This window comes from Vicia villosa, unplaced genomic scaffold (genome assembly GCF_029867415.1).
Source record: "Vicia villosa cultivar HV-30 ecotype Madison, WI unplaced genomic scaffold, Vvil1.0 ctg.000474F_1_1, whole genome shotgun sequence".
NCBI lineage: Eukaryota > Viridiplantae > Streptophyta > Magnoliopsida > Fabales > Fabaceae > Vicia > Vicia villosa.
Window position 1 is genome coordinate 513,422 of NW_026705228.1, and position 20,633 is coordinate 534,054.

At 32.5% G+C, this 20,633-nt stretch overlaps 2 protein-coding genes across 2 annotated transcripts; both read left to right on the forward strand.

The window, feature by feature from the left end:
* The first annotated feature begins 1,213 nt into the window (after positions 1-1,213).
* LOC131628722 (putative receptor protein kinase ZmPK1) lies at positions 1,214-5,384 on the forward strand. The gene is made up of 2 exons (XM_058899550.1): positions 1,214-1,516; positions 3,166-5,384. Exons 1-2 carry the CDS (start codon positions 1,249-1,251, stop codon positions 5,283-5,285), a joined length of 2,388 nt encoding a protein of 795 aa, XP_058755533.1. The 5' UTR covers positions 1,214-1,248; the 3' UTR covers positions 5,286-5,384.
* A 2,785-nt stretch (positions 5,385-8,169) lies between these two features.
* On the forward strand, positions 8,170-10,822 carry LOC131628730 (putative receptor protein kinase ZmPK1). Its single transcript, XM_058899556.1, has one exon. It carries the CDS (start codon positions 8,214-8,216, stop codon positions 10,599-10,601), a length of 2,388 nt encoding a protein of 795 aa, XP_058755539.1. The 5' UTR covers positions 8,170-8,213; the 3' UTR covers positions 10,602-10,822.
* The last annotated feature ends 9,811 nt before the right edge of the window (positions 10,823-20,633 follow it).

The window sequence follows — 20,633 nt, forward strand, 5'->3', positions numbered from 1 at the left end:
AGATACATATTTATAATAGCAAATACCCAACAAACAAAGCCCAAAATCACAATCCAATCACATATGGATCCATGGACCGAACCAAAAATGCTCAAAACAAGAAACTGTCGAAAAAGTTCAAAAAACCGAAAGTCACTATTCACCGTACGAACAACACTATTCTTCATACGGATATCACTATTCACCGGCCGATTTTTTTGACTTTTTATTTGACTTTCTGAAACTTTTGATTTTTGTAATATATGCAATCTCCAAAATATATTTTCTTTCTCTTTATCAATAAAGGTTTTAAAGCACAATCCAACAATTACATTGAAGATAATTAAGGTACATAATAGTTTAATCAATCACCATATACTTCGTGACATTGAATTTTGATATTTATTTATGAGAGTTAAACATGTAATCTTTGTCAGAGCGAAGAGATTGGTTGTGTAGCTGTTTTATGCAAATCAACAAATCTGCTTTATAAAATATTAAATAAATATCGTCGCATAAAATTTAACAATGTGTACTGATGGCTCACTGAGACATTGATTTTAAATTGTATGGTTCTTATTAAAAGTTCTCAGTTCTCATAATAACAAAAGTTCTCATTTGATATGTCCCCTATATATATATATATATATATATATATATATATATATATATATATATATATATATATATATATATATATATATATATATATATATATATATATATATATATATATATATATATATATATATAATTCCATTAAAAAAAGTTTTTATATAATAATTTATTCTTTAAAAAATAAAACTCAAAAATGTAATTTAATTTTTTTTAATAAATATAATGATTTATATTTAATAATAATTATAAATAAAGGGATCTAAAAAATAATTTATATTTAATAATAAATTGGATTTTAAAAGGAATGGATCAAAACTAAATAAAAATAAAAATAAAAAGATCAAAATATTAAAATGAAAGGATTAACTCTGGAAAAAATTAAAATGGAGCAATCAAAAACCAGATTATAATTAATATTAGAATTAATAAAATACTATAGGGACGACCCCAATAGTCCAAGTCCTTAGTGTAAGAGACTGGCTGCGTCAAGCATTGAAAAGTTCATACACGACACTCTACACGAAGCAACGTCCTTTGTTTCTTTTCTGTTAAATACACACACTTGCACAACACCTACAACAAATAAATCTTCTATATATAAACTCTATACTATACATATAACTTAATTACATTGCAATTGCAACAACAACTATGGCTTATAAAACTTCATACATAATATTCCTAGTCTTGTTATTTTGTTTTCAATGTTCATGTTCTTTATCATCATTGAACAAGGGATCTTTTCTCTCAGTTGAGAAACATGCAGAAGATGTACTTGTTTCTTCAAATGGTTTATTCTCTGCTGGATTCTATCAAGTTGGAGAGAACGCATTTTCCTTTGCCATATGGTTCACAGAGCTGCACAATCACAATCCTAACAATATTGTTTGGATGGCAAACCGTGAACAACCTGTCAATGGTAATTTTAATATTTATACAAAAAATTTAGTATTCTGAACTTTAATTTGCCTAATATAATCTGCTTAGAGTAATAGAGATGAAAAACTTATAAGAAAAATGTATTCTATCTGTTTCTAATTATATAAAACTTATTTCAAGATTTTGTTTGTTCTTAATATATCCTTGTTAATTCTAACAAGATTAATAATTAAATTAAATGTATATATTGTAATATTAATATATAAGATATAAACATTAGTTACACACACTACTTTTCTTAGTATATAAAATATAAAATGTGTCATAAAGTCTTTATATAAATAGGTTCAGTCGGCTTGAAATCTATCTTTTTTTTTCTTATGGTGTAGTTTTAGAGGACCACTTCTTTTTTGGAGTTTATTTTGGTGTGGCTTAAAATCTATCCTTTTTTTTTTTTTATGGTGAAGTTTTTAGAGGACCACTTTTTTTTTTGGAGTTTGTTTTTTGTGTAGCTTTGATACTTCTTGTATCAATAGTCTTGCTCACTTGTATTTTATTTGAGCTTGTCATCCTTTATTACTAATATTTTGTCTTTAAAAAATATATAGTCTCAAATACGGCAACTGAGTATCTTTCTTTTTGTTGTTTATTCAGACAGTTCCACTCCTTTTCTTCAATGAGATTGTATTGACCATATCTCTTAAGTTTGACTCCTTTAGCATGTATTTGATGATCATTTTGAATGGTGTTGTAGTAAAAATATGTTTTTTTTTCTCTCTTTTTCTTTATCAAATGAGACTTAAAATTTTTCTTCTTCTTATTTTGAGGTTGTGTTTACAAAAATAAAAAGGAAAAAAGGAAAAAATAATAGACCACATTGTTTTTATATTGTTAGAATACAAAATCATTTATGAAAGGTAGAGGGAATCACTCAGGGCCGACCCAATCAATTCAGAGGTTCTGTTTTAATTTAAGAAATGAGTCTAATTTTTTTTTAAAACAAAATTAACTTTAATAATTAAAAATAACACATCAAAAATAAAATTGTATATTAATCAAACAAAACACTAAAAAGTTCAAAGTATTATTTAAATTATAAATTTTATGTTTTTAATATTTTTATTTATTTTGTATATTTTTCATCTAATTATAAAAAAAATTGAGTCCCTAAAATTTGAGGCCCAGTGTCGTAGCGCACCCTGCACTTGTGCAGGGCCGGGCTTGAAGTCAGTCTGTATAAACACTTTTAAAACTCCTTATGTGGACACCTCTTCCTACAAAGCACTTTTAACTTTAATATGTGGACATAAATGGTGGATTGCTTGTGGTCTGATCGATAAGCTGTACACCAGTAGCCACCACACTGCAAATATAAAAATAGGTTTGATCTCTACACCAAAAAAATCACAATTGACAAAAACAGTATCCTTCAGGAAGACAACAACAACATTTTGCCTAAGAATTAGGTCAAAAACTATCAAACAAAGAATAGGGTTCTTAAGTCTTCTAGAAAAAGTACAACACTGGGTTGCATATCTACTGAGATATCATTTCTCTTTTGGAATGGAGGGGTATTTGACTATCATACAACATAATACTACAATGTTAGTATTATGCATATCAATATATAACACTAAAATAGTACTATTATTCTAGCTATCTAATTTTATCTCATCTATTTTTCAACAGGTAAACACTCAAAGCTTTTCCTCTTAAGCACGGGAAATATCCTATTGCTTGATGCAGGTCAACTCATCACTTGGTCTTCAAACACAGCTTCAAATGCTCCATTAGAGTTGTATCTCAAAGAGGATGGTAATCTTGTGTTACGCGAGCTTCAAGGAACTACCATTTTGTGGCAAAGCTATGATTTCCCAACAAATACTCTCCTTCCAAATCAACCTCTCACTAGATACACAAAACTTGTTTCCTCAAGAAGCTATGGTAATCATTCTTCTGGCTTCTATAAGTTATTCTTTGACGATAATAATATTATTCGTCTCGACTATGATGGTCCTGATGTTTCAAGCACATATTGGCCACCAGCTTGGATGTCAAATTGGGAAGCTGGAAGATCTAATTACAATAGTAGTAGAACTGCTTTGTTAGATTCTCTTGGAAAGTTCATTTCATCAGATAATTACTTTTTTTCCACATATGATTATGGTACGGTTCTGCAAAGAAGAATAGTGATGGATTCTGATGGTAATATTCGAGTTTACAGTCGAAAAAACTTGTCAGAAAATTGGTATGTTTCATGGCAAGTAATATCTAATACTTGCATCATTCATGGAGTTTGTGGTGCAAATAGTACTTGTAGCTATGATCCTAAAAAGGGTAAGAAATGCTCTTGTTTGCCAGGATTTAAAGTGAAGAGCTACAATGATTGGTCCTATGGTTGTGAACCTATGTTTGATTTTACATGCAAAAGAAATGAGTCTACCTTTTTAAAATTACAGGGTTTTGAGCTATATGGCTATGATGGTAATTTTGTTAAAAATATTACCTACAAAGATTGTGAGAATTTGTGTTTACAACAATGTAACTGTACAGGATTCCAATACACATATGAAGATGGCAGTAACATCTTTAAATGCTACACAAAGCTACAACTGCTGAATGGGAGACATTCACCAAGTTTTCCAGGAACAACTTACTTGAGACTTCCAAAAGGTAAGAACTTCTCAAAACAAGAGTTTGTGAGTGTAAAAGATCATGTTTGTTTGGTGCAGCTTTTCAAAAACTATGTCAAAAAACCAACAAACAATTTGGTGAGGTTTTTTCTGTGGACATCAATTGCAGCTGGTGGTTTAGAATTTGTTCTCTTTGTTGTGGTTTGGGTTTGTTTAAATAAAACCAAGAAAAAGTATAGTGCAAATCAAAATGGCTTTGATCATGCATTTTTGGGATTTAGAAGATATAGTTACTCTGAGTTGAAGGTAGCTACAAAGAATTTTAGTAATGAGATTGGAAGAGGTGGAGGAGGGGTTGTCTATAGAGGTACATTGCCAGATCAAAGAGATGTTGCAATAAAGAGATTGAATGAAGCTAAACAAGGAGAAGGAGAGTTTCAAGCTGAGGTAAGCATCATCGGAAGGCTTAATCATATGAACTTGATTGAAATGTGGGGATATTGTGTTGAAGGTAAGCATAGAATTTTGATATATGAGCACATGGAAAATGGTTCTTTAGGTGAAAATCTTTCATCTAAGACAAACATACTTGATTGGAGTAAAAGGTATGATATTGCTTTAGGAATATCTAGAGTTCTAGCTTATCTACATGAAGAATGTTTGGAGTGGATTTTGCATTGTGATATAAAGCCACAAAATATACTTCTTGATTCTAACTTTCAGCCCAAGTTAGCAGATTTTGGATTGTCTAAGCTAAAAAATAGAAACAATCTCGATAACAATTCAACATTCTCAATGATTAGAGGAACAAGAGGCTACATGGCTCCTGAATGGATTTTCAATTTACCAATAACATCTAAAGTAGATGTTTATAGTTATGGGGTTGTTGTGTTGGAGATGATAACTGGAAAGAATCCAACAATGATGAATATAGAAGGAGACGGTGGAGAAATGGCATATAATGGAAGTTTGATAAGTTGGGTAAGAGAGAAAAAGAGGAGTGCATGTTGGGTGAAAGAAATTTTGGATCCTGCAATAGGGACAAGTTGTGATTTAAGTAAGATGGAAACTTTGGCTAGAGTTGCCTTGGACTGTGTAGAGGAAGATAAGGATATTAGGCCTAATATGAGCCAGGTGGTTGAGATGCTTCAAAATAATGAAAGAGTTGTTGAGTGATATGTGAAATTGAGAATATGCAGTTTTAGAATGATGAAGTTTTAGGTTATTTTATAATAGATACTAGAATATATCTTTATTTGTTTTACAAGTCTAATTTTAAAAGGTTTCAATTTGATATTTATAATTTATAAATGTATCAATTTTTAAGTTTAAAAGTGTAGCACCCCATTTCTTTCGTGATTATGTATGGTATGTATGTGTGATTATGTTAAAGGGAAATTCCTAAAAAAAATCAAAAACGGAAATTCCTTAATCACGGTCAATTAAACATCACAAGATTTAAGTTATATTAGTAAATCAAAATGATACGAAGTATGAAGAAAGATATCTATTAAGAAATTTTGCAGAAGGACAAAATGGAACTTTACCTTTTATGATAAGAAATAGCACAAATATGAGAGAGCTAGAATGAAGAGCAACCATGAAATTAATATAAAAATAGAATATGTTGGTAGTGGATACGAAGATGGTGATAAGATATGTTGGCTAATTTTTGTACGTGTTAGTATGCATGGTTAAATTAGTAGGAAGTGACAAGAAAAAGTACCGAACTCATAGAGATTGTATTAAGCATAATAATTTTCATATAAAAAGTTGTAAATTAAACATGAGCAAAGGTAATTAAATAATGGCTAAATACCTTTTTTGGTCCCTTAAGTTTACCTCGGGGTCCATTTTGAACTCATGCCACCTAAATTGCAAGCAATACCAACTTTTCACTTAACCAAATTTTGTGGTGAAGTGGTGTAGTGAAAAGTTGGTATTGCTTGCAAGCTATGTGGCATGGGTTTGAATCTTGGGAAAAAATTTGGAATGTTTTTTCAGAATTTTGATGAATTTCAAGAAGAATGTGTGCCAACTCACGTGCCACGCCTACGACTCAGCGCCACGTCAGATGTCAGCATGAAACACATGACGCCGTTAGAAAAAATTGGACGAAAAAGAGTAATGTGAACCTTTCTGAACAACTACGGGACCATTTTGGAACTTAAGGGACAAAAAAAGGTATTTAGCCTAAAATAGTTTTATGTGTCACGTGGTTAAGTGAAAAAACAAATAAGATCATTAAGAGTTGGCGCAGAGTGAAAGAATGTGTTGGACAATGTTTCATTTAATGAATTCATCAAATGTATGAGTCTGATATGATTTGTTTTGACGAATGAGTACTACTACAAAAAGTATATACAACAATGCTCCTTTGAAGTACCATGGTGATATCTCTAAATTAATGCGCCTATTATTTTTTTATTTTTTAATTAAACATTGTTAACTTATTACCACGGTTATTTAAAACAAATATGGTGATATCTTATACATTTCATGAGTTCGATTCTTTATGCCTCCTAATTTGTGATTTCTTCAGTATTTTAGTTGTGCCTTTTATTTTTATTTAAAAATGAAAGTGATATAACTATAATTATTTAACCTAAACGTTGTGATATATTTTTCGAGTTTTCATCACGTTTGTTTAGAACAACCATTTTGATATATTTTTCAATATTTTTTAATTTTTAAATGCTTAATACCAGACGCTTTTTTTATAAAATTTCATTAATTTATCCATATATCACTACGGTTGTTTTGAGCAACCGTAGTGGAATGACTTATTTAGAAATCGAGCTAGCTAGCTTATATCTTCAGTTGCATATTTTATCATACTTATTTATTTTACTTTAAATTACATATCATTTCAAACTTGTAATTATAATTTTAAATAAAAAAAAATTAAATTGTAACATTTTTAAAAATAAATATAGTTCTTTTAGAGTTATATCCTGAATAAAAATCCAGGCGTTATAAACAACAACTTGTTAAAATTGTAAACAAATATAAGAAATTGAACCTTGGACTAGCAACTTACCCTCTTTAACTTAATTAACACATCAATAGAATTAATAATTCAAACAAATATTTTTAAATGATTTATAATTTGAGATGAGTCAGAAGAAAATAAAATAAAACCAAATAAGAATATAAAAATATTTTTTCAAAGAAATTTATAATTAGAAAACAATAAAGTAAAACAAGTTGAATCATTTATACAAGTGCATGAAAGACCATTTAATTCATTCAACCCTGTCATGATCAAGTCTGTCGAAGAAATTAAATAGGTTAATCAATTCTTGTATTATTTAATTGGTAGTTATCCTTATCTTGATAATATTGACAATAAATATTCAACAGATTCTCTTTATTGTAGTAAATCTCTCTGAGTATACAAAAGATTTTAAAAAAAATTTAAATACTCCACGATAGGTAGTTGGATACCGATATGTGTAAATTAATTAAAAAGTTTATTTTATTTTAAAATAAAATTATTTAAAAAGTGACATAGAAAAAAATAACTTAGTTTGATTGAATAAGAATATGATATTCAACTAAATTTAAGATAAATTCAAGATAAGGTACATGAGTAGTGTTCACTTAAAAAATTCTGTTAAAATTTATAAAAATTGTTTTTCTATTATGTGAAAGAGTAATCAACTTTTTAATATATTTTCTCTTGTTGCATGAAATTTAATTAGTTCTAATTAAATTATTTAGGTCTTCCCTAACAATAACGTTGAATATATTAATAGTATTAGTTTTTGAACTCAAACTTTTATTAGAGGTTCAAATTATTAGGGTCAAAAGATGAGTTGGTTGGTTGACATTTTCAAAGATATTGATGTATTGATCAGTGTATTATTGTTGAACTCAATATAAATATAAACTGGTAGTTGAAAAAAATCAATTATATAGAAAAAATTAGATTATTTCATAATAATTTTTATTAATTTATGATATAATAGAAGAAGAAAATTTGACAATTTTTTTTCCTATTTTTAATCTGAATAGCTTAATTTAATGTATTCTTGCTACTTGCTAGTAGTACTGTACATAAATAGAAAAATAAATGCAACTTCAAGAGCTTGCATTGCCTCCATGAAAAATATGGATTTCTCATTCACACTATTTCTTCTAGTATTGATCTTTTCATTCCAATCTTCATCTTCTTCTTCATCATCCTTAAGAAAAGGTTCATCCCTCTCAGTTGAAAATCCAGAAGACAAAATCATCTCACCAAATGGCATGTTCACTGCTGGCTTTACTTCCATTGGTGAAAATGCATACTCCTTTGCCATATGGTTCACAGAACCAAATTCTCTCAAACTCAACAACACAATCATTTGGACGGCGAATCGCGACCAACCGGTTAACGGAAAAAGATCGAAACTCACCCTATTAAACACAGGAAACATTGTTCTTCTTGATGTTTCTCTAAACAATGTTTGGTCTTCAAACACTGCATCATTGAAACCATTAGAGTTGCATCTCAAAAACGATGGAAATCTTGTGTTGCGTGAGCTACAAGGAACCGAAATACTCTGGCAGAGTTTTGATTCTCCAACAGATACTCTCCTTCCTGGTCAACCTCTTACCAGATATACAAAGCTTGTCGCTGCAATAAGTGAGACTAATCATTCATCTGGCTTCTACATGTCGTTTTTCGACGATGAAAATATTTTCGGCCTTCATTACAACGGCCGCGATGTTTCTAGCTCGTATTGGCCAAGACCTTGGCTTCTGAGTTGGGATGTTGGCAGATCAAATTTCAACAGTAGCAGAACTGCAGTGTTGGACTCTCTTGGTAACTTCCATTCTTCTGATAATTTCACTTTTTCGACTTCTGATTATGGATCTGTGCTGCAAAGAATAATGAAACTTGATTCTGATGGTATGGTGAGAGTTTATAGCAGAAATAATGTGTCAAAGAATTGGTATGTTTCATGGCAAGCCTTTTCTGGTACTTGTTTGGTTCATGGAATTTGTGGAGCTAATAGTACATGTAGTTATAGTCCTGAGTTTGGAAGAAAGTGCTCATGTATTCCAGGGTATAAGATGAGGAATCATGATGATTGGTCTTTTGGTTGTGAACCTATGTTTGATTTTACTTGCAATAAAAGTGAGTCAACCTTTTTAGAGATGAAGAATGTTGAGTTTTATGGTTATGATTTTCATTATATTGAAATTTGTAACTATAGTACTTGTGAGGATTTATGCATACAAGATTGTAATTGTGTTGCATTTCAACATTCTTTTTGGGAGAAAAAGGGGTTTTATAGGTGTTTTACAAAAACACAATTGCAAAATGGAAGGTTTGTACCTTCCTTTGAAGGATCAACCTACTTGAGATTACCTAAAGGTAATAGCTTCTCTAAAGGAGAATCTTCGACTCCGAGTAATCATCTTTGTTTAGAAAAACTTCAAAGAGTTTATGTCAAAGAAAGCGAAAACCATTACGTAAAGTTTTTTCTCTGGTTCGTCACTGTGATCGGAGCTTTTGAAGCGGTCTGCATTTTTTCCGTTTGGTGTTCCCTATTCCGGTCGCGTCAAAAGACTAATGCAGACCAACATGGTTACCACCTTGCCGAAATAGGGTTCAGAAAATTCAGTTACTTGGAGCTCAAGAAAGCAACAAAAGGGTTTAGTCAAGAGATCGGAAGAGGCGGGGGAGGTGTTGTATACAAAGGCGTATTATCTGATCAAAGACACGCCGCGATAAAGAGACTTTACAATGCTCAACAAGGAGAAGGTGAGTTTCTCGCAGAAGTAGGCATCATTGGAAGACTTAATCACATGAATTTGATTGAAATGTGGGGATATTGCGCCGAGGGAAAATATAGACTATTGGTTTATGAGTACATGGAAAACGGTTCTTTAGCCGAAAATCTATCATCTAATAAACTTGATTGGAGTAAAAGATACAAAATTGCTTTAGCAATAGCAAGAGTTTTAGCATATCTACATGAAGAATGTTTGGAGTGGATTTTACATTGCGATATAAAGCCACAAAACATACTTCTCGATTCTAACTTCCAACCCAAGTTAGCTGATTTCGGATTGTCTAAGCTACAAAATAGAAACAATCTCAACAATTTAAGCGTCTCTACGATTCGAGGAACAAGAGGTTACATGGCACCTGAATGGATTTTCAACTTGCCAATAACATCTAAAGTTGATGTTTATAGCTATGGAATAGTTGTGTTGGAGATGATAACAGGTAAGAGTCCAACAACAGGTTTCAAAGTATTGAATGGTGAAAAGGAAAGTGTTGGGAGGTTGGTTACATGGGTGAGAGAGAAGAAAAGGAGTAGTGTTTGTTGGTTGGAGGAAATTGTTGATGATGAAATGGGATTAGGTTATGATAAAAGTAAGATGGAGATGTTGGCTAAAGTTGCTTTGGATTGTGTTGTGGATGAAAGAGATTTAAGACCTACTATGAGTAGAGTTGTTGAGATGCTTCAATACCATGGAACTGATGGTCAGTGATGTGTGATAGTACATTTCATATAGTCTATCTTTTTCAAAATATTATAGTTAGAGATATGTGAATAATGTATTTACTTTCCAAATAAAATATATATGTAAATATGAATTGTCTTGAGTTTTATTTTATAATATATAAATCGGATATTTTCTGTGTGCAAATACAATAATTAATTCTTAGAGTCAGATAGACCATATAAACGGTAAAGTTTTCTCAATTATCTTGAGTTCTGTTATGTGAACCTTGAATTTGTAGAAGCCAATCAAGATTGGTATTTTTGTCCTCCTCTTTGACTTGGCTTAGAGGTATCATAAACAATTATGTAAAGAGAATTAGTTATATACAATTGATTAATAGAGATGAGAGACCATTAATGCAAATGAAACACGTACAAATTGTCTCATTCAATTTGAGATCGACCATCAATACCATAAATCTTGGAGATGATTATTTGTCTCCCACGATCTAGATAAACAGTCATATATAGCTTGACAAAGAAAGGTAGTAACATGTATGGCCATTATTTTTTCAATATACTAATTCAAAGGGAAATGATATTTGTACATTTATTGGTGACACTTACACCGTAATTTATACGGTTTTGTAACTTTATCATACTTAATAATAATTATTTTTTCTTTCTAATACAAATAACTCATGGGCATAGGCTGTATTTTGGTGGGTGTAACTATACGGTGTTGAATTTTGGTGTAAAAATAACAGCTCTCTAATTCAAATTATCAATCAATCTATTCTATCATCTATATCTACCACTTGCTTCGAATTTTGACTTCTCATATAAAGGGGTAACATCATTGTATTATTTGTTTGACTTTTTTTATATTTTAATTTTCTATTATATCCAACTGACAAAACTCCATGTTAGATATAGTAGTTTGTAGTTAATGTGTATGGTGGATTGGTGGTAGATATTATAAAATTGAGACAATTTATGAATATTTAAAAATAAAAATAAAAACTAACTAGTATTTTTATAGATTTTTTAATTTTATTTTTGGAAATCCATTAAAATAATATCTCGTGTCCATTGTCATCCTCGTTAAGTTTATAAAATATTAAATATCAAATTATAATTGATAAAATAATATTTAAAAATATATGAATGGTACATTTGAATAAAACTAATTCCCTTAGTGACGGCTACATATACCCCCAGGACTCGTGAAGAGGTTTCCACTTGTGGATTTCTAACATTAGGATCAAATGTGGACTCTTGGACTAATTTGTGGACCTTTAAAGCTATTCTTAGAGGTTTTGAGCTTGCTTCGGATTTCAAAGTTAATTTATTTAAGAGTAGGCTCTTTGGTGTTAATCTCGAACCGGAGTTTATTCAAGCGGCGTCATCCTTTCTTTGTTGTGACATTAGTTCTTCGGCCTTTGTTTTTCTTGGGATTCCGGTAGGGGTTAATCCGAGGAGGTGTGCGGTTTGGAGACCTATTGTAGATAAGCTCAAAAGAAAACTTGGAGGGTGGCATCACAAACACCTATCCATTGGAGGGAGAGTGGTATTATTGAATTCTATTTTGTCTAGCATTCTGATTTTTATGTTCTCATTTTATAAGGCACCGAAGTCTATTATCAAACATATTATTTCAATTCAACGTTCCTTTCTTTGGGGGAGTTGTGAGGAGAAGAAGAAGATTAGTTGGATTAGTTGGGATAAGGTGTGCCAACCGAAGTTAAAAGGGGGGCTTGGGGTGAAACATTGTGGGAGTTTTAATATGGCTTTATTGAGCAAGTGGAAGTGGCGGATCTTGAAGGATGAAAACTCTTTATGGACTAACTTTCTTTCTTGTAGGTATGGAGATATTAAAAGAGCGATGCTTAGAGAACCTTCCTTTAACTTTAGGAGCAAGGTTTCTTTATGGTGGAGGGATCTTTGTTCCGTAGGAACGCTTTCTTCCAACAATTCATCAAATTGGTTCAAAGACTCAATTTCTTGCAAACTTGGAGCGGGTAATATCTTTGAATTTTGGCTTGATCCTTGGTTGGGAAATACTCCTTTTAGTATTCTTTTCCCGGATTTATTTTGCTTGGTGGTTGATATTCATTGCAAAGTGGCGGAGCTAGGCGATTGGATTGGTGATTCGTGGGTTTGGAAGCCGTTTTTTCCGGGGGTTTCTCTCCATGGGGCAGCCGCGGCTCAACGGGATTATTTAGTTTCTCTCCTTCTTCCGGTGTCTCCTCTTGGTGAAGAAGTGGATAAGTTTGTGTGGTGGCGGGATGTTTCCGGTTTTTCGGTAAGTAATGCTTATAATGCGTTAGTTTTGTGTTTATCTCCGGAACCCGTTGGGAATACTTCTATTTCTTCTACTTCTTTTTCTTCTATGTCTTTGGTTTTTTCCCGCTTATGGAAAACGAAAGTGCCTAGTAAGATTCATCTCTTTGGGTGGAGGTTGTTATGGAATAGGCTTCCCACGAAGTCGGAATTGGTTAAGCGAGGTGTTCTTGAATTGAATGGCATGGTGCTTTGCCCGTTGTGTTTGGAAGTTGATGAAGATTTAGAGCATCTCTTTTTATTATGTAGGATCACTTCTCTTTGGTGGAACCGTTTGTGTTTGTGGCTCCGGTTGCCTATTGTTGGAACTAGCACTTCGATTATTGATCATTTTCTTTGGTTGGAGGGTGCTTGTAAAACGGCTTTTTCTTTGGATATAGGTTGGTTTTTTGGGTTGACTTTTTGTTGGGTAGTTTGGAAATGTAGGAATGATATTATATTCAATAATCTTGTTTTCTCTTCCTTTGATGGATTGGGTTTGATCAAATTGATCTCTTGGGAGTGGTTGGTTGTCTTCTACAAAGGGGATGTTAATGGTGTTTGGGAAGAGTGGTGTATTGATCCTAAGCTAGTGCTTTGTTGATTGGTTTGAAGGGTTGTGGACTCTTTTAGTGTTCTTGTTGTATTTTTGGGTTGTAGAACCCCTAGTGCTATTTATTGAATCCCTTTTGCTTAAAAAAAGTGTAGCCTCGCAAGTTAGATGGTTTCATCATTTACAAGTGACTTATAAATTTTATGGTTCTAGAAACTATATAATTTAATTATATTGCCTTATTCTTATGGTTCTAGAAACTATATAATTTCATTAGATTGCCTTATTCTTATGGTTCTAGAAACTATATAATTTCATTAGATTGCCTTATTCTTATGGTTCACCTTATGGGTGGTAAAATGGGCCCGAAATATTCTGTGTTTTCCACACTTTTTTATAGGATGGATCAAGGTTTTAAGTCCGTACTCTCAAATATGTCCGTCCCATTTTTTTCGGGAGTGAGCATTAACATGAACATTTATAATTTTTAGACTTAAAAAGTGCAATACCCGCCACACCCCACAATTATTTTTTTTCGGGGCAGAACAAAGTTTTAGGCATGCACCCTCAGCAAAGATCGCCCCATTTTTTTCGAGCTTTTGCGAGGAGGGTGTAAATGGGGAGGGCATGCCAATTTGTCATATGATAATTAATCGAATTCGGTTCGGTCTTTATTTGATGAAAAAGGATTGGTTTGTAAGTAATATCATCTCTTTCCCTTAAGTATTTGAATGATAGTCGTACTTAGCTTGTTGTTCGAATACTTGTATTCCGTTAAAGACTTATGGCTTAATTCGCCTCACAAATTTCATAATCGATTTGGATAAAAGAGGATTAGTTTGAATGTAATATCTTTCTTTTCCCCGAGTATTTGAATGCTTGTCGTACTTAGCTTGTTGTTCGAATACTCATCTTTCACCTAAAAAACAATCTCAACCAATTAAACTATCATTTTTCCGCCCCTGCGCGACGTAAATTTTTTCATAAATAAATGATATTTTATCTATTCTACCACGATACAAACAAATGCTTAAACCTCTCACACGCAAGCATACAAGCAACGTTTAACCGCTAGAATACGACTTAAATATTATTCACTAAAATCAACCAACATTTACGTGGTTTTCTACTAAGAACTAAGCACCTTTGAACTCCTCTTCGCGCCAAAGAATACACATAGGAGTCAGATTCAACGTCTCGTCAAGCACCCTGATAAAAAAATCTATTTTTAGTTCTTTATTTCTTTCTAAACACACAATAATTCGAAGAAACTAAATAGCATTAAGCTAACACTCATATTCGCAAAGCTTACTAAATGGTTCTCGTTGAGTACAACGAATGTGAGGGGTGCTAATACCTTCTCCTTGCATAACTAAGCCACGAACCTGAATTTGATTGCAACGACCATATTTTGTTCTTTTAGGATTTTATCAATATTTTCATTTTTTTATAATAAATAAATTTTAGTGGCAACTCTGTTGTATTTCGAGAGTTCGTTATGCTTTAGCATCGGGTTCAACATCTATCCAGATGTTTGTATACTCCTGATATGATGTGCGTATGTGTTAACATACTAACCTCTGTGATGACTGACCAATATTTCTGAGGAATATCTTTGCCAAACTATGACAAAAAGGGGGCGTAATGGTGTGTAATAATGTGTAAAGGGTAGTTTTTCTAACTGCTTAATGGGGTGTAATAGTGTGTAGGTGGTAGTTTTTCTGACTACTAACCATTGATTTCATAGAAGGTGATATTTGTTGATCTCTGATGTGTTTAGTACTAACAACTGTTATGGTTTTTTGTATTCTATGGAAAGCACACACGCTAAAGCATCTGGCCCAGATCTGTGTCCACAGATTTGGTTTTGTGTTAGTAGTAGTTTATAATCTTTGACTACTTACTACTAACTGTGTGTGCAGGCATGACTTACCTGTCATGAATGATTGCATGTTAACTTTGTTGGAGTATTATGTACAAACTAACTGATGTGTAGCAACTATCATCATACTTCTACTGGTTTGTGTTACTTCGGCTGTTGATGTGTGCTTTGATAGTTGTTCTTCTGTTGCTGCTGGTGTTTTTTCTGAGTATTGTATTTCTTATTACTAAGTTTTTATCTTCTTGAAGAGTTTTTTGTCAAAATTTGCCAAAGGGGGAGATTGTTGGTCCTTTTGGAATGGTTGCATTATGCAAAACAACATGGAGAATGTTCAAGCTATTTTTGGTGCAAAATGGACACATGTTGAACACGATGTTCCAACATGTGTGCTGCAACATCTGGTCTCTTACAATAGACAGATGGTATTGCAGTATTGATTTTAATTAATCTATCCAAGATTCACTCTACAAGAAGATCTACAATTCTTGGAGAAAAGCTGATTTGGATGTACTAGTGCAACATGTTGAACACGATACTTCAACATGTGTGCAGTACAACATTTGGTCCTTGTCAGCAGGATAAAATAGATGTTGTTTGGTGGAAAATTTCTAATTGTAATTCAATCAGATTTTGTTGCAGATTTGTTAGCAATGTTTGTTTGATTTTTTTGACAGCTGGAGAATATCAAACCATATATAAATGGATATTTAAATTTGAATTTGAAATATAACAAATCATTTCTTTTGTTGGAGATTTTTATGGAGCATATCATATCCAATCACTTCAGCTATTATTATGGACGAATTTAATTCAGATATCCATGCAAAAAATCCCAAAAGACATTTCTATATAAGGAGACTCAATTCTCATATTTAAGAGTGAGTTTTATGCGCAAAAACTATGTTCTTTGTGCTAGATTTTATGAGTATTTTGTTTTTTGTATTCTACGCTAATGTCATCATAAGGATTAACGTTGAATCTCTATTCTACACCACTCTATGTTTCAGTAACTTAGCAAAGTTATTGGTTTCTCTTAGTTGATTTGTAAATTTATTGATCAATAGAGTTGTTACTGAAGTTAATCACTAGAGGGTTCTTGAGTGAGAGAAAGTGATAGGGGTTCTCATATTAGGGGGAGTCCTAAATAGAAATTCACTAGGATTAGGAAGATACATTGAACATCACAGGGGTTGATGTTCCTATAAGACTAAGTACACTAATTCGAAGTAGTGAATTTTCTTTCTTGGGTATAGTTCCCTGCAAACGTAAGTGTGGTTTCACCGAACTGAGTTACCAATCTCTTGTGTTATTTTATTGCTTTTTTCATTAAGTTATTAGTGTTGTTACTGTTGTCAGATTGGTATAACTTGTTGGACCAGTTGTTCCAACATCGTGTCCAACATCTATCCCCTTAAGAACAGAATTTCAAAAATGATTTTGATTTTGATGTTGAATGTTTGAAAACTTTTCTATTATTAAAGACAAGTTAGTTACTGCATCCGTAATCGTTTCCCCAAATTGAGAAATTTTCTTTGAACTGATGAGTGATGTGAGCGATTACCTGGTAGGACAGTTCTCGGTCAATGCCACGAGAAATGTTTTCATGCAATCTACTACGCTAGTAAAGTTTTAAATGAAAATCTGATGAATTACACCAACACCGAAAAAGAATAACTAGTTGTAGTATTCACATTGGAAAAATTTTAGTCATTATCTAATTGGTTTTGAAATTTGTTATTTTTATAGATCCTGCACCATTGAAATATCACTTCAACAAATGATATTCTAAGCCAAAGGTACTCGGATGGATATTGTTTCTACAAGAGTTCAACTTAGAAATCAAGGATAAAAAGGTTGTGAAAATGTGGTAGTTGACCATTTATCCTAGTTGAAAAATAAGGAAGTGACTCAAAAGAAAAATAACATTACTAAAGAGTTTTTGGATGAGCACTTGTTGGAAATCAGCAAAAGACCTTGGTTTGCTGATATGGCCAATTACAAAGCTATAAAGAATGTCCCTAAGGAGCACACCAGGAAACAAAAGAAATAATTTTACAAAGAGGCTAATCACTATTTGTTGGATGAGCCCTATCTGTTTAAAATTAGTGCTGATGGTTTGATTCGTAGGTGTGTTGTAGGTGAAGAGGCGAGAAACATTATGTGGCATTGTCATAAGTCAACTTATGGAGGGGAGTTTGATGTATCTACTTACTACTAGGCATGATCTTGCATATTCTGTTTGACTGGTGGCAAGGTATATGGAGAGACCAACTGAAGCTCACTTGGCAGCAACAAAAAGGATCCTGAGGTATTTGAAAGGAACTATAAATCTAGGAATTTTGTACAAAGTGATCATGAAGCAATACTGCAAGGATGGTCAGACTCTGATCACTACAACACGGAAGGCCTACGAAAGCGCTTATTTTGGCCTTTAAAAGCGCTTAAAAGCGCTGTGAAAGCCAGCGCTGGCGTAGGTAACAAAAGCGCTTCTGAAAGCGCTCTGGTAGACCCCCCCTTTAAGAGCGCTTTTTCCAGAAAAGCGCTCTGGTATCCCCCCCTATGAGAGCGCTTTTCTGGAAAAAGCGCTCTGGTAGCCCCCCCTATAAGAGCGTTTTTCCAAAAGCGCTTTCGTATGTTGCGTTTTTTTTATTTTTTATGCTTTTTTTTTAATCTTTGGCAGCGCTTTTACTAAAAAGCGCTTTCGTAGGTGTTTTTAGTAAACCTATTATTTTTATAAATTCTAATATTTTGAAATATCTCAAATTCTCACAAATATTTTGAGAAATACATTTATTATATTAAACAAATAAAAATTAAAAAAATACATTTAATATGAAACATTTTATGAATTGAATCTATAAGTATTGCATATATTTATTATCAAATACAAATAAAACATCACTAATTTTATAAGTGCTCTAGAAGCTAAGTTTACAATCAAATTCTCAAAACACAAAATACAATATATATATATATATATATATATATATATATATATATATATATATATATATATACTGATTTGCTCCCTAAGAAAACTAGTTCTCTCCAGCCGAACGTGACTCCTCGATGGCCATACTTGACTTTCCAACAATGCACAATTGTCAATCTTCACCATGTACATCTTCACTAGAGTTCTAATAAGCCTTTTCAAAGCCAATACGGGTAGTAGAGTCATTGTTTTACATTTCAAGAGTAAAAGCATAGAAAACAATACCTTTCTCGCAATTCCCGAATCAAGCATCCATGCAGGAGGAATAAACTATAAGATTCTTGGTCAATTATTAAATGAAAAAAAATATCATAACTTGGCTGCCAAAGTTTAAACTCATAATAAGATACACTAAACAACCAAATGAAACAAAACCAAAAACATAAAAAATGAGATTTTAGCTTAACTTGAGCATAAAAACATATTGAAATTTATACGAGAATGAAGTGTGTCAATCACTCATCAACATAAAGAATCAATGATAGTTTTTAAAATATGAACCATGATTCTTTATTGAATAATTTTAACAACAAAGCAAAATTTTATACTATTGTATAAAAGTAAAAGACAATAATGTTGAATTTTAACAAAAGAACTTTCAATATAGTAGTTTCTTAAAGCACACATTAATTACCGTGATTATCAAATATAATTATATAGCAGTGAACCAACATATAATTAGCTTTGAACTTTCAATGTGTATCTCAATTGATAAGAAAGTATATTACAATAACAGCTTAAACATCAAGAAAGAATGGAAAATAGACAAAGAAAGAAGTTAAGATTGCTCACCGGAAAGCATTAATGCATCAGTGTGTTTTCTCACTACCTTAAGAAACATTTTCTACTTCCGCTCCGATACTCAATCACGAGTTCAAGTAGCTGAGAGGCCACAATACAGTTTAGTCTGGACTATCAAAAAAATATGAAACATAGTTATTAAAATCACACTATTGCATCACTATAGCCGCAAAAGGGCTTCACAAAGTACCCTTTGGCTGCATTTTAATGCACCATATCGTGCTTCCGTGCTATTTCTGCTCATAGCTACCAAAAACACAGAAGTCGCCACATAATAGATGGAGCAATACCAGAGGCTTTTTTTTTAAGGGATAAAAGGGCATATTTCATCAAGAACTAAAACCAAAAAAACAATTAAGTCATCTCTAGAGATCTATAAGAAACCCTTTGATTTGTTCCACTTTAACAAATATCAGTTTCACATATATAATAATAAACAATATCAATTTCCACTTAAAAGGAAAACGAGAATCAAATCCAATTCCAACCCAATAAAATTCAAACTATCGACTATAACTCTTCTTCAAAAACAATAATACAATTATAAAATCAAACAATAGTAATAATTATTATTACTATTAAAAAAATGAGTATAAAGAAAATGGGACACACACCTCTTATCATATGGTCTGAACTTTGAACCTAGTATGAGAAGCTGAAGCTTGAAATAAGAATAAGGGTTTCCCCTTTGTTTCTGAGTTCCACATTTGTAAAAAGTAGGAGAAATAAACATGAAATGAGAAACCGATTGTTGAGAATCAAATTGAAAAAAGGCATTTTTCCATTTTTGAATTGAAGAATCTTACCTTAATTTTTATGATGGAGATGCCAGATCTGAACAACTACAACCAAGTGAGGTTTGGGAATTTCGTGCGTCTGAACAACAACAGTGAAATGAGAGACATCGAACCCTAATAATCAATTAAGGAAAGACGGCTAACCCTTAAAATCAGTAAGGGAGAGATGGCGAAAGATGTAAGGTTGATGGTGGCGGAAGCAAAGATAGGGTTAAGAGAAGAAGACAAAGATGAAGAAGGATACCGGAGCAGCGAACAGAGACGAAGAAGGATACGGAGACGGCGACGGCGAACGGTTTGAAGAAGAAGCTCTGAGTTTGTTTTGTTAATTTGGAGAAGAAGTTGAGTTCGTTTCGTGAAAATACGCCCAAATAGAATACTGAATCTGTTCGTTTCTTTTTTTTATTTTAATTAAAATGCCTACGAAAGCGCTTTGTAGAAAAGCGCCCTCGTACCCCCCCCCCTTTACCAGCGCTTTTAGAAAAGCGCTCTCGTACCCCCCTTTACCAGCGCTTTTAAGAAGCGCTCTCGTACCCCCCCCCCCCTTTACCAGCGCTTTTAACAAAGCGCTCTCGTATCCCCCCCTTTAGCAGCGCTTTCAAAAAGCGCTCTCGTACCCCACCCCTTTACCAGCGTTTTTTTCACCTGTTTCATAGTTTTGTTTTTAGCGCAACCCTATAGCAGCGCTTTTCATAAAAGCGCTTTCGTAGATGCGCTGCTAAAAGACAAAT